Genomic DNA, 14,205 nt, shown 5'->3' on the forward strand with positions numbered 1-14,205 from the left:
ACCTTTGGTGAAACAAGCCCAGGGTATGCTACTTACTAGTTGTGTGACCTTGGCCAAGTCTTGAAGCTTTCTCAGCTTTTATCTCTTTAACTATAAAATGGGAATGTAGTTGTGTGGATTAAGTGTGAATTAAGAAACTAGTTCAGCATTTGGCACATGTGTTTGATAAATTCAATGACTTTGAACTCTCTGTACCTGCAATTTCATATGTATAAAACAAGGATAGTAATACCTACCCTGCCTATATCATAATACAGTTGTCAGGATAAGAAGGGACCATACAAGTGAATAAATAGTCTTAGAAACAATATGCATGAGAAAGGAAATGTGATATAGATATAGGATATTATTTTCATTTTCAATATATTTCATTATTATTGTGCATTTCATTAAGTACAAATATATTCTAAAGGATACTGAAAACTATCTTCACTTGATCTCACTAAATCAAAATATTAAGTGCATTCCTGTAAGAAGGAACAGTATTTTCACAGTGGAGAAGGTGAAGTTATTCCATGCAGGAAGCAGAATAGTGTGAAAAGGCTGGGAAGCAGTAAAAAATGGGCAACATTAAGTGAATTCTAAGCATTTTGATTTGGCTACATTAAAAGGAACATGTGATTAGGGAAGGGTGGGACACAATCACTGAAGAGACACATAGGGGTTAGAGGTTGGTGGACAATTTTTAAGAAGTCTCGCGGGAACCAAGAAAATAGTTTCCTTTCTAGAGAAATTACAGACAGTAGGTGAGTCCCAGTAACTCTGCTCACCTCTCGGAACCAGTTGAGAGTAAGAAATATGAGTGAACACAGGAACGAACGCTCTTTAACAGACATGGACTGGAGTCTCTCTCCAGGCTCCAGGTCAGTGAGGAATATAGGACAATCTGAAAGAGAAGAACAAACATTTCTAATCTTTTTTAGTTGAAGTCAACAGAAGCTGGATGCTGCCCCCAGAGCTAGGTCTCCTTCTACTTATTTCCCCCTTTAATTAGTATTTGAAGGTCAAGTTTCACTTAGTCTCAAAAATACCCTCATACCATGCAGCAGTCAACAAATATAATTTAAAAGTCTCTGTGAAGTTAGAAAATTCCCTCCCCTCCCCCAACAGGTACCAATGTACCACTTCCCTAAGTTTACCAAAGAAAGGTTACAAAGAAGAAAGATCTGGTAACTTCATTCTATACCTAATAAACCATCAATCTCCTCCAAGTTTCCATTATGTTGTCTGTCCACACAAAGTCTCAGTAACCGGAAATAGGGAGCCAGGCACACCGGAGAAACCAATCTGGGAAAGAAAATCCATTTCTAGATCATAGTTTATAGACATATTAGTCCATGTTTATAGAGAGCCCAATCTGGTAATTAACGAGTTTTACCCAAAATAAATGTCTACTTTTAAAATCACATGACCAAGAACATAGTGGATGCTCAGCAAATAGATAACGAACTGAAAGGGAAGAAGACACAGGTAAGAGTGAAATGTCCGCAATGAGATAAAGTGCAGGTTAGACGGAAGTAAGGCACATGACTGGCAAAGGCAGACAAACACATTCCCAGGTGGGAAAAAGGAAGAGAAACAAAAGCAGCCTCACAAAGTATCTGTTGGCTGTCATGAGCCATGGCAAATCCCAATCCCAGGATCTGGGAGAAAACAAGGAGTCTGATCCATTCTTGGTAATACATCCAAATACCACCTGTCTTGGGAGAAATCCTTTTCAATCAAGTTGCCAACAGATTACAAGAACTGTGGATTCCTTGTGAACATTCAACATACCAACAGAGGTTTTAGAGAAGAAAAACTATACTGACTTTTGGTCTGATTCCTGCGAAGTCAGTGTACTCCCATCTTTCACAAAGTCCTGAGAGAACAACAGTGGCAGGAGGTTGATGACAATCCCATCACAACTATCGTAGTCTTCTAGTCCGTAGAGCGCTTTCACAGGAAATGGATAATCACTGCAAAGAGAACCTGAGAATCTGAGGTTCCAGCATCAGGGTATGGCAATTCTATGGGAAAAACCACTAGAACAAACCAATCTTCTCTATTATGAGGAGAAGTGAGAAAGAACATGTGGGGAATCTTCTAGCAATCCTGGAGCTGGGACTGCTGGGGTGTTGGGGTTGGGAGGACGGAAGCTGGAGGAGTAGGAGAGACTTGGCTAAAGTCAAAAACATTCTGAGACTGGTACCAGCTATCGACATAACTAACTAAATTTCTTTACCAATACAACCATGTCAGTGGGTAAACAGCACCTACCCTTCTGGAACAACACAGGCATCCACCACAAACGCATCTTGGAAATCATTAAAGATGGTCTGCCCAAGCCATTCCTTCAAGAAGCAAACAAACAAAAAGGTCGGTGTAGCCCAGGGTGTACATCCTATAAAGCCCTAAATAAACTATTAACCTTTCTGAAGCCTGTTTCCTCATTTCTGAAAAGAAAATAACAGTAATACATACTGCATTATTCTGATGTGGAAAAGACATACTACATGAAAAATGCTTAATACAAGTGCCTGGCACAGAATAGATGGTGGCTTTTAACAACATCATTAACCAAATGATCATGATTCTCACTCTTAGTATGTAAAGGAGGCCTCAGAGGAGAGGCCTGGGGCAGAGTGAATCAGAACAGCCTTCCCAATTAGAATATGGGAGAGCTCACAGGCAGATCTATTTTTGCAATACAACAGAGAGAAGGATTTGAAGAATGTATAGTAAAAAAAAAAAAAAAAAAAAAAAGAATGTATAGTAAAGCAGCTCTTGAGCTTCACTGTTTTAAGAAAAGATACTTGGCCTCACCAGGGCTTCTGGAGCCAGCATCCTTCCATGGATCAGGTTGGCAAATTCATCATAATAAAGTCCAGAGGCCTGAGGAGATTGCTCACTGCAGGAATGAACCAACTGCAGCAAGGAGATCACCTGAAACAGTCAAAGAGAGAGAATGGTTCAGTCCTTGAGTTCCTGATGCTTCCTAATTAAAAACTATTCACCCCATTCAACAATAAGTTTTTCCCTTTCCAATTTCACTGGCAAAGCTCTCATGACCACCTCTCACCTGAGGTTTCTCCTAAGCTTCCTGACCAATCCATTTCCTTTCAATCTTACCTCTTTTCCAATCCATCAGACACATGAACCAGATTAATTTTTCTAAAGCAAAGCTTGGATTATGCCATTTCTATGCTAAAACCCTTAAGGACTACCTCTGTGTAAAAATTAAATTAAAATGTCTTGATTCACATTCAGAGCACTCTGTTTTCTATCTCCAAACTAGCTGTATCTCCAGCTCTCCAATTATACACTTACTTGTCCCTATGCTCTAGTCAATCTGTTACTCTTCAAACATGGCCCACCTATTTTGCTCTCTAGGAATTTACAATTTAATTAGGAGATCAGACAGATATAGAATTAAAATAAAACCCAAGCCAGGGGATTCTAAAGGCCAAATAAGTAGTACAAATTACAAGAGCTATGAGTTCAGGAAAACATATTTTGAAAAAAGAAGCACTCTTTGGTAAGGTGACAGTTGTTGTCCAGTCGCTCAGTCGTGTCCAACTCTTTGCGACCCCATGGACAGCAGTGTGCCAGGCTTCCCTGTCCTTCACCATTTCCTAGAGCTTGCTCAAACTCATGTCCATTGAGTTGGTGATGCCATCCAACCATCTTGTCCTCTGTCGTCCTCTTCTCCTCCTGTCTTCAATCTTTCTCAGCATCAAGGTCTTTTCCAACGAGTCGGCTCTTTGCAGAAGGTGGCCAAAGTACTGGAGCTTCAGCTTCAGCATCAGTCCTTTCAGTGAATATTCAGGACTGATTTCCTTTAGGATTAACTGGTATGCTTTCCTTGTAGTCCAAGGGACTCTCAAGAGTCTTCTCCAACACCACAGTTCGGAAGGATCAATTCTTTGGCACTCAGCTGACAGTGGCCAGAAGCAATTTCTCAGTTACTCATAAACATATCCAACCCTAAGACAAGAACTCACCTGGGTGCACTCTTCATTGCTCAGGTCTCCACTCCCTGAGGTCAAATTGGAAGATCTACTTCTAAAAACAAGTTATTTTAGATTCACTTCTATAATATTTTGCAACAACCAGCAATACATTTTTAAAAATTGCCCTCCCTAGGATTAGGGTGGAGATCAAACTGCATGAAAGCACAGCCAAGTATTTATTAGGGCCTTACAAAATGTGGACTAGAGAAAATGATGGCTACCTTAGATTTTTTTTAGGTGTACACTAACTAAATTAGTAAAAATCATAAGAGCAAGCACTTGGCATTGTTCCATTTAATGCTCTCAACAACTCTATAAAGTAAATACTATTAATATCTTTACTTTACACATGTGAAAATATAAAGGCACAGAAAGGTAAAATGACTTATCCAAGATCATTCAGCTAAGAACAATGGAGCCAATATTTGATCCCAGGCAAGCAGTATGGCTCCAGAGAATGAACTTTTAACCAGTATACTATGCAGGATCTACAGATTACTAATGCTAACTCTAAGGATGTTTCTTGAGCTCTGAGGAATTCATGACAAATCATTTCCAAGAAGCATGAACTAAATTTCATGACTTTACAACGGTAACAATTTATCAAGCCCCAAGCTTCTATTAGATGTTATAATTGTGGAATCAAAGAACTAGTACTAGGAGGGAAAATCCACAAGAAGACTTTATTTATATCACAATTAAAATAAATTAATTAATTTTTTAAAAAAAGAAGACTTTATTTATATCAAACAAAGTGTTTCAGACAAGAATAACACAGTAATGGAGAAATCTGTATTGTCTAATGCTTAAGATTGGAGCAGATGCAGAAAAAAAGCATCCCAGGAGGATCAGGGTTCACCTTTTGTGGAAACAATTTCTAAAACTTAATTTCTTAGCAATCCCTAGTTTTAAACAATGAGAATGTAATGACTATAATCACAATTTTTTAAAAATTATAGGTAGCATATACAGTCAAGATTAAAAAGAACATGGAAAAGTAACAACAAACATTTGCTAACTTCTCTTATTATGGTTTTAATTCTTCTGTTATAATGATGTCTAAACAATATGACACTTTATTTTGTAAGACAGCAACTTGATTAACCAACCATGAGCCACAGAATCAGAATCTCCACACATACCTAGCTGCTGCCATGACGCCAGCCATGGTGACAGCACCGACAATACCAATCAGCTTGTACTTGAATATGGTGCTAGAGAGCTGTTTTCGTATCACCAGGTGCATGTCATCCTGCAAGGAAATAGTGGTGAAGATGCTGGAATGGTACAGCAAAAGAGTCAAATATTAGAACCAAACAACCTAGAACAGCAAGGTTTCTATCATTTATTAACTGTGTGGTCTTTGATGAGTCACTCAATCTTTTTGAGTCTCAATTTTTTCATCTATAGAATGGAAAAGGTTTTGCAAGGATCAGAGACCAAATTACAAAAAATTCCAAGAACAGTGTCTGTCATATGGTAGACATTCAACAATAATAGATATTACTGTTACTGCTGGGATAGTTGCTTGTTATGGATAATGTGAATTATCATGTCGTTGGCCGCTCAGGCAGACATAATCAAACAGAAAAAAAAGTGCTTAGGAATAAATTTAACAAAGGAGGCAAAAGACCTGCACATTGAAAAAACAGCAAAACATTACTGAAAGAAATTAAAGAAGACCTAAATAAAAGGAAAGGTATTCTACGTTCATGGAACTAAAGACTGAACACTGTTAAGATGATGATATGCTCATTCAATGTAATAATTTTAAAAATTCTAATAGTATTTTTAAAATATTTGTTTTTTTAGGCTGCACTGGGTCTTAGCTGTGGCTTGTGGAATCTTCACTGCGGCACTAGGGCTTCTTAGTTGCAGCATGTGGGATCTGGTTCCCCAACCAGGGATCGAACCTGGGGCCCCTGCGTTGGGAGCTCAGAGTCCTACTCAGTGGTCCACCAGGCAAGTATCTCTAACAGCAGTTTTTACAAAAATAGAAAAACCCATACTAAAATTCATATGGAATTTCAAGGGACCCCAAACAGCCAGAATAAATCTGAAAAAGAACAAGTCTGGAGGGCTCACACTTTCCAATTTCAAAATTACAAAGCTATAGTAATCAAAACGTGCTACCAGCATAAGCACATTAAGACCAATAGACAGAACAGATCCTAGAAATAAACCCTCACACATATGGTCAACCAATTTCCCACAGAGGTGCCAAGCCCACTCAATAGAAAAAGACAAACTATTCAACAAAAGGTGCTAGAGAAAACTGGATACCCACACACACAAAAATGAAGTAGAACCCTTCCCTTATACCATATATAAAAATTAACCCAAAGTGGATCAATGATATAAATTTAAGAGCCAAGACTGTAAAATTCTGACAAGAAAACATAGGGGAAATTTTTCATGACTTCAAATTTTGCAATTTTTTAAAAAATAAGCATGACACCAAAAGCACCAGTAACAAAAGAAAAAAAAAGACTGAGTGGACTTCATCAAAACTGCACCAAAGGACACTATCAAGACTGAAAAGACAATCCACAGAAAGGGAGAAAATATCTGCAAATCATTTATCTGATAAGGGACTAACATCCAGAATACATAAAGAATTCCTACATGTCAACAACAACAAAAAATAACCCATTTAAAAAGTGAGCAAAAGGACTTGAATAGACTTTTTCTAAAGAAGATATACAAGAACCGATAAGCATACAGTAAGATGTTCAACATCATTAGTCATCTAATGATGACTTTCAAATTTTCATCTGGAAAACAGAAATCATACCACAGAGATACCACTTTACACATACACTTATCAAACAAGTGTTGATAAGGATGTAGGAAAACTAGAACCCTCTATTGCTCATTAGAATGCAAAATGGTATAGCCACTGTGCAAAACAGTTTTGTGGCTCCTCAAAATGTTAAATGTAGAATCTTCATATGATTCAGAAATCTCACTCCTAGGTATATACCAAATATATAAAACAGGGACTCAAAAGCAACACTTGTACATCAAAGTTCATAGCAGCATTCTTCAAAATAACCAAAAGGTGGGGAAAATCCAATATCCATCAATGGATAACCTAGTTACAGTCTATATATACAATGGAATATTCAGCCATAAAAAGCAATAAAGTTCTGATATATCCGACAACCTGGAGGAACTGTGAACACATTATGCTAAGTGAAATAAGCCAGAAACAAAAGGACAAATATTGTATGACTATTTAAATGAAGTACCTAGATCACACAAACTCATAGAAAGCAAGTAAGAGGTTACTAGGGTATAAAGAAAGGGAAATGGGGCGTTATTGCTTAATGGGGATAGAATTTCTCTTTGAGATGATGAAAAAGTTCTGGAGACAGATAACGGTGATGGTTGCACAACACTGTGAACGCACTCAATGCCACTGAACTGTACAATTAAAACTGGTTAAAGCTGTAAAATGTATCTTATGTATGTTTTACTGCAATTAAAACACAATGATATAGCTCTATTATTCCTGATATGATGAAATCTTCAAACTATACTGCTAGATGAAACAAGCAAGACACAAAACAAGAGGATAAGGTGTGGAAAAACAGGTATATGGGAAAATACAAATTTGTCAATGCTCAGCACATCTCAGAAAGCTATAAGCTAGTAACAGTGATTGCCTTTAGAGAATCTCAGCCTAGAGGACTGAGAGGGAGGATACATTCTTCACTACCTTTCCATATCTTTTGAATTTTGTACCATGGTGTATACTACCTTGCCAATTCTTTAAACTTAGTAAAAAAAAAAGAAAAAAAAAAAAAAGTTGTTTGAAGACCAGTATGGATTACTGCCACAAGGTGGCACTGAAGATGCAAAAGAGCTATGAGTTGATTCCAACCCAATCTTTAGACACTTTGCTTGGCTTTGGCTTTTTCAGTGAATGGTGTTCACAAATTAGAGACGGACCAGACGGAGCTCACGTTAGATGGAGATGTTCCTTACAGAACAAGAGTAGCCCCTGTTTTTTCATGGCCCTTGGTACAGTACCTGAATGGCTTTTCTGACTCAGTTTCATAATGAGCAGAATTACAAGCTCATTTCCATACTAACAGTCTGAGCTCCTAAAGGGCAGGTCTAAAATATATCTACTGTCTTGGTGCTTGGTATACAGTAAGCATTTAATGTTTGTAGTAGGAAAAGAATAAACAAATACTAGGATTATGGCTCGGAGGAGGCAATGGCACCCCACTCCAGTACTCTCGCCTGGAAAATCCCACGGATGGAGAGGCCTGGTGAGCTGCCGTCTATGGGGTCGCAGAGAGTCGGACACGACTGAGGCGACTTAGCAGCAGCAGCAGGATTATGGCTATGTACTTTAGTTATACTACTACACAGGCTGTGGGAATTTTGTTCAACAAATTTCACCTGAAGAGGTTTACAAGATTCTCTCTCAACACACTGTCACTTACCTGGATGTGACTACTGGCTTCATGCTCTTTGCTAAATGCCAGTGTGCTGAGAATACAAAAGAGTTTTCGTATTTGCTGAGGGGACATATTATCTAGATAATCCAGAATGCCCTGGGAGAAAAAAATGTCAATGATGAGATTAGCAACTAACTTTTCTTTTTCCTTTAAATAAAAAAATGAAAATTCTCATAAAAGGCACACACACAGATAGCCAGGCATGTTTCACAAAAGCTCAAGTTCTCTAAAACTATGCCTCAGAGCCCAAAGGGTTGATATTCTACTTAGTCATCCTAACATAGCTCCTAATTCTCCCTATACTTTTTCTCCACGCTTCCCTTTTTCTTAGTGAAAACAATATTCTGCCAAAAGTTATGTCTCTGACCTTATTTCTCAGCTTGTACTCCATGAATTACTTATTGTTTTTTTACAGATACAGAAGGACTTAAGTCAAACTCCATTAAAACCCTTTACCAGCTCCCTCTTGTCTATAAAACAAGAGGCTTGGTACTTAAAGACCCTTCACAATCTGGTCTTCGCCTCCCACCTTACCCACCTACCAGTCATGCTGACCTCACTTGTCACCTCTCAGGTGCACCATGCACGTGGGCACTAGTGTGCTTCTGTTCAAACTATTCTCTGCCCAGACATACTTCCTTTATTTCTTCTTAACAAATCTCTTCTACCTTTCAAGAATCACTGTAATATTATCTCTTATTTGAAGATTTCTCCAGTTTCCCAGGCCAAATTAATTATTTCTGCCCTGGTGTATCTACAGCACTTTATTAGAGAATTCATCATGTTGTATATATATAGTGACTTACTTATATATCTTACTTTCTATCATCAAAGGCAAAGACTACCTTTTATATCCATAGCACCCAGAATAGAGCCTGGCACATCATTAGGTATAAAGAAGTATTTGCTGAATTAATAAATATACAGACAGATGAGTTATTTTTTTCTATTATTTGCCCCATTACCCCACCTTCATCCCCTCCACTTCTACAAATTATAGTGCTCGGTATCTCAAGATAAAAAATAAATTGCTAACAAGTTATCAACAGTCTCTCAGATATATGTAAGAAAGAAAAATCATTCAATATATGTCAACGGTAGGACTATATACCTTCACAAAGACAGCATTCATCCTCATAGCAGATGGGCTTAAAACTACCAACTCGAGGAGGACATCCAATGCAGCATCAACTTCGACTTCATTTCCACTGCAGACATGGGTCACTAGGGCACCAATCACTTCCTATGCAGAGAAAAGTCAACAGGACTGTGTGAAGCTAAAATACAGCACGGTCATCTTCTTTTAGATGATGACAAACCTCTTTTGGTTTGTGCCCGAGGCCATTTCAATCTCAACCTGGTTAAAATCCCAACCCACCTCATTCTATCACCTACTTCTATAAACTGGTTTCATTAACATTATATTCAGGAGGTTTAGGATTATGTCTCTAACTACACTACCATCCAGTCTTGATTTAGTCCCCATATTTTACTAGTGAGCACTATCTAAGCCCTCGGGATTTTGCTTCCTGGTATAATATTTCTTTTTTCTCATAAGTGTCAAATATTACCCATTAAATTGTTGTTGTACTTAATCTATTAAAATTTACAGAAAAGGTGGCACTCAAGAAGCTAAAGGTTTCAAAGTTTTTTTTTAAAGTTAGACTTATTGTTTCAAGTAAACGTGGGTCGTGATGGTGTCTCTAAGACATTAACATGGTTCTCCACAAATGTCTTAGATGTCATTCCTCCCTTCCTTTATACTGCTGTTTCACACAAAGTCACAAGGTTTTTCTCAAATGCAGTAGCAATCTCATGCCAGATGTCTATTACTCTGCTTTAAATGTGTTTTTTTTTTCCTGCTTTAAATTTTAAAAATTTTATATTATTCATTTTAAAATTCTCTCTTTTTTTGGCCACATCGTGGGATCTTAGTTTCTTGACCAGGGATCAAACCTGCTCCCCTGGTATCAGAAGTACAAAGTCTCAACCACTGGACTACCAAAGAAATCCCAGTATTCATTTTTAAAAGTTCCCCATTCAAATGTGCTTTAATGTTGTTAATAAAGGTATAACATAAATGACCAATACAAAACAAGACACTTTGTTCTTTGTTCTCCTAATCACTTTCCACAAGTACAGCCTTCCCTCTCTGGATGTGTACTAATAAATGTGGTGTCTGGTATTCATGGAAACAGAGTTAGGCCCTCAGGCATTTCTCTCTCATTTCTTTCTCATAACACCTTTTTCTAGAGAACAATTTCAGGATCAAGTGGCAATAGATTATTAGCAGGTAAGTTTAAAACTACCATTCCTGTACTGTGAAACCTACATGATAATCCCAAGGCAAATGTTTGTTTCAAGTAAACTAGAGCTGGAGCTTCATTTTAGACTGAGAGAATCTTAAAGCTCAAAACACACAGTTAGATCCTCAAGCCCAATTCCTTCATTCAGAGACTAGGACTAGAACTAAGTTTTCCCAACTCCCAGTTCAGAGTTCTTCCTTCTTCAATGCCTTTCAACCAATAAGAAATAAATATTGGATCACATACAAGTCATTTGGGATGGCATTTCTTTCCTTTTCCCTGTTCCCTCCTTCCCAAGATAAATATTTCAACATACCTGCTGGCAGTAAGTGTCAAAAAACATAAATGAATATCTGTATAGAAGACTGCCAAACGAAATTATGCTCTGGTCTAGGGAGTTCAACAAACTCTGAGCCAGCGACAAAATGGATGGACAAACATCCTTAAGAACCTTGAGGAGACAGGAGTAGAGAAAAATGAAGCTGTGGGAGAGACTTCGTTATCACAGCACCTACAGCTGCTATTGCTAACCCTTTTAAGTTGTCAGAGTTCTCCCTAATTCGTATTTTAATTTAAGGAATCGTAATCTCTGTTTTACTCAGAATAATTCTTCATTCTGAGCTTCTCTTAGAATCAATGAAATTCAATATATGGGTAAAAACTGACTTTTAAACTCAAAGAAGTTAAATCACAAGCCTAATAGCTTATAATCTGGCCAGCTTGGGACAAGAACCCAAATCTTCTAAATTCAAATTTCCTCACTTAATCATATCGCTTCCCTGGGGATACAGTGGGCCTGTTCTTCCCTGGTTATGATTTTAAATCAGTCTATAAGGTTCAATCGAATTAAACTGATTACTTTTAAAGTACATCAAGAGGAGAACTGATTATGTCGTAACAAGAAGGCAGCAGGTGGACATGAATGGAACCAGAATAAACAAGCAGTTATTAAGTTCAGTCTCTTTAAATGGGTATAATGCTTTACTGAGGAAGATGCAATAAAAAATTATATATGGTTTCTGCCCTGTGCAAAATTATAGACCAAAACACGTATCAGGGCACAAATAAGCACAGAAAAGACTGTAAGATAAAATAATACAAACTTTAAATCCATTCCTAAATAATAAAGTTTTAAGACTCAACTACATATTCTCATTAGTTCCTAAGCCAAGTCCCAAACCTCTGGTTCACCCAGTTTTCCAAGGTGTACACTGTTAATATCCTGAATATTCACCTGGAAAATACCATTTCTAGATTATAAAATTCCATATCAAATGGTTTATACTTCAACAAGAATGATCACCTAAGGGTCATATGCTGAATGGCTAAAATAATGATAATTCAATAGATATATAATTATGTCTCTACTAGCATTCCTCTGATAATGTTATACTCAGGGGTTTTTAGAAACTACTTAAAACAGGAAACAGAAGGCAGGTTTGTCAAAAGTTACAGATCACAGAGAGCTAGACGATTAAAATGATTAATATAAAATTAAGATTCAAAAGTCTCAATGGACTTGAACAATGGGTTAAAACTAGTATGACGATTTCTAAGGGAGATGTGAAGTTTTCCACTTTAGGTCAAAAATGAAATTATAGAAGACCAGAATTACAATATTTCCTATAAAAGAGAATACATGGTTTGAGTCTATTGTTCAACAAATTGTTGAACCAATTTTGTGCTTTTTTTGCTAAAAAGATGAAAACCAATCTTAGTTTGGTTGTATTAATATTTATTATGTCACAATCAAGGTGGTAATAATCCCACTATGTTTTGAAATATACTAAGCTCCCTGTAAAACATTATTACCCAGCAAAGGTGGCGGTGTCATGATTTCCACACAAGGTAGGAAAGGTTAAAAGAACCTCTATAACTTTCAGACTAATGCTGCCTGATTTCTCTGACAACTTACCAAGTAATGAATATAGAATGTACCCTGTAGCAGATCTTCTTCAAAGCAGCCTGATCGAATCTTATTTCTTAGCACCCTTTCAATGTACTTCTTTGTCTGAGTGTTGGTGCTATAGATGATGAGAAGCATTGCCAGGTCAAAAATCTGTTGTCAATAAATATGCACCAATAGAAAAACAGTTTACTAAATCCATACATTTACTACAACAAAACAGCAGCTCTCAACTTTTTCCATTAAGACTACGCATTAGCTCAACATAATCCCATGGGAGTACCTACATTTTCATAAAACCTAGAAGATTTTTCAGAGAAATGAACTGTCACAACTATTAGCCACTGGTATACTTTAGGAAAACACTGAAGGGCTTCCCTGGTGGCTTAGTAGTAAAGAATCTGCCTGCCAATGCAAAAGACACGATTCAATTCCTGATGGGGGAAGATCTCACATGCCACAGAGCAAATAAACCCATGTGCCACAACTACTTAGCCTGTGCTCTAGGGTCCCAGAGCCATGACTACTGAACCCCAAAAGCCCAAGAGTCCATGCTCTGCAACAAGAGAAACCACTGCAATAAGAAGCTTGAGCAGGGCAACTAGAGAGTAGCCTCCACTCGCTGCAACTGGAGAAAAGCACGTGGAGCAATGAAAAGCCAGTACAGCCAAAAATAAATAAACAAATAAAATTATTTTAAAAATATTGGAATACAAGTAAAAGTAGTATTATTACAGAAACAACTTTGAATAGCTTCACATTTATTAAGGAAAAAAAATCACTTGCCAAATTCAGTATATATTTTCATTATCATTAGGAAAATTACTTTGTGAAAAGTTAGAGACTGAAAATGTCTGTCAATATGAACTTGGTTATATAAATTATGATGGTCATTTTCAACATATTATATGGCCATTAAAAATGAGATATACTAAATTTTTTGACAAGGACATTCACATTATATTGTGAAGCAAAAGAAAAGCAAACTGCAATAATCACAGTAAGATTCCATTTTTATAAAAACAATATACAAGTACAAATATGTGTAAGTATAAGAGTGAGTATGCTTGTGTTTGCACACATACACAACTCGGGTATGAATAAGAAAAATCTGGAAGAATGATAATCCAGAAGAGTGGCACAGAGATTGGAAGTAAACTTTATTTTACAGATATTTAGATACTTGTGGTGTTTTTCCCTCCCCAATTAGCTTGTATTACCTGTGTTTAATTTAAAAAAAAAAAAGGAGAGGGAGAGAGTTTAAAAAGCCAAGCAGGACAAAAAAGAAAAGAACAAACTACTTGGGACTTGCACAACTCAAAAGCAAAAATACAATCCAACTAAAAGATGGGCAGAGAATCTGAACAGTTCTTTTTCCAAAGACATACATACAGCCAACCAACATGAAAAGATGTAAAACATCACTAATCACCAGGGAAAGGTAAATCAAAACCACAAAGAAGTATCACGTCACATCTGTTAAAATGGCTATAATCAAAAAGACAAAAAATAACAAATGTTGGACGAAA

At 37.0% G+C, this 14,205-nt stretch overlaps 1 protein-coding gene across 4 annotated transcripts in view; it reads right to left on the reverse strand.

The window, feature by feature from the left end:
- FANCD2 (FA complementation group D2) overlaps positions 1-14,205 on the reverse strand; it is a 51,659-nt gene that overhangs the window by 22,792 nt on the left and 14,662 nt on the right. For 2 of the 4 annotated variants that reach the window (XM_061127953.1, XM_061127954.1), the window contains exons 15-25: positions 12,686-12,829; positions 11,087-11,221; positions 9,576-9,707; positions 8,450-8,560; positions 5,135-5,244; positions 3,984-4,044; positions 2,806-2,925; positions 2,260-2,333; positions 1,812-1,979; positions 1,187-1,287; positions 771-886 (exon numbers count right to left, since the gene is read on the reverse strand). In XM_061127953.1, coding sequence (XP_060983936.1) covers positions 771-886; positions 1,187-1,287; positions 1,812-1,979; positions 2,260-2,333; positions 2,806-2,925; positions 3,984-4,044; positions 5,135-5,244; positions 8,450-8,560; positions 9,576-9,707; positions 11,087-11,221; positions 12,686-12,829 — 1,272 coding nt within the window. The remainder of the gene's footprint in view (positions 1-770; positions 887-1,186; positions 1,288-1,811; positions 1,980-2,259; positions 2,334-2,805; positions 2,926-3,983; positions 4,045-5,134; positions 5,245-8,449; positions 8,561-9,575; positions 9,708-11,086; positions 11,222-12,685; positions 12,830-14,205) is intronic. The other 2 variants (XM_061127955.1, XM_061127957.1) reach the window with 2 other exon arrangements.

Source organism: Dama dama, chromosome 24, assembly GCF_033118175.1.
Source record: "Dama dama isolate Ldn47 chromosome 24, ASM3311817v1, whole genome shotgun sequence".
In the NCBI taxonomy this organism is placed as follows: domain Eukaryota; kingdom Metazoa; phylum Chordata; class Mammalia; order Artiodactyla; family Cervidae; genus Dama; species Dama dama.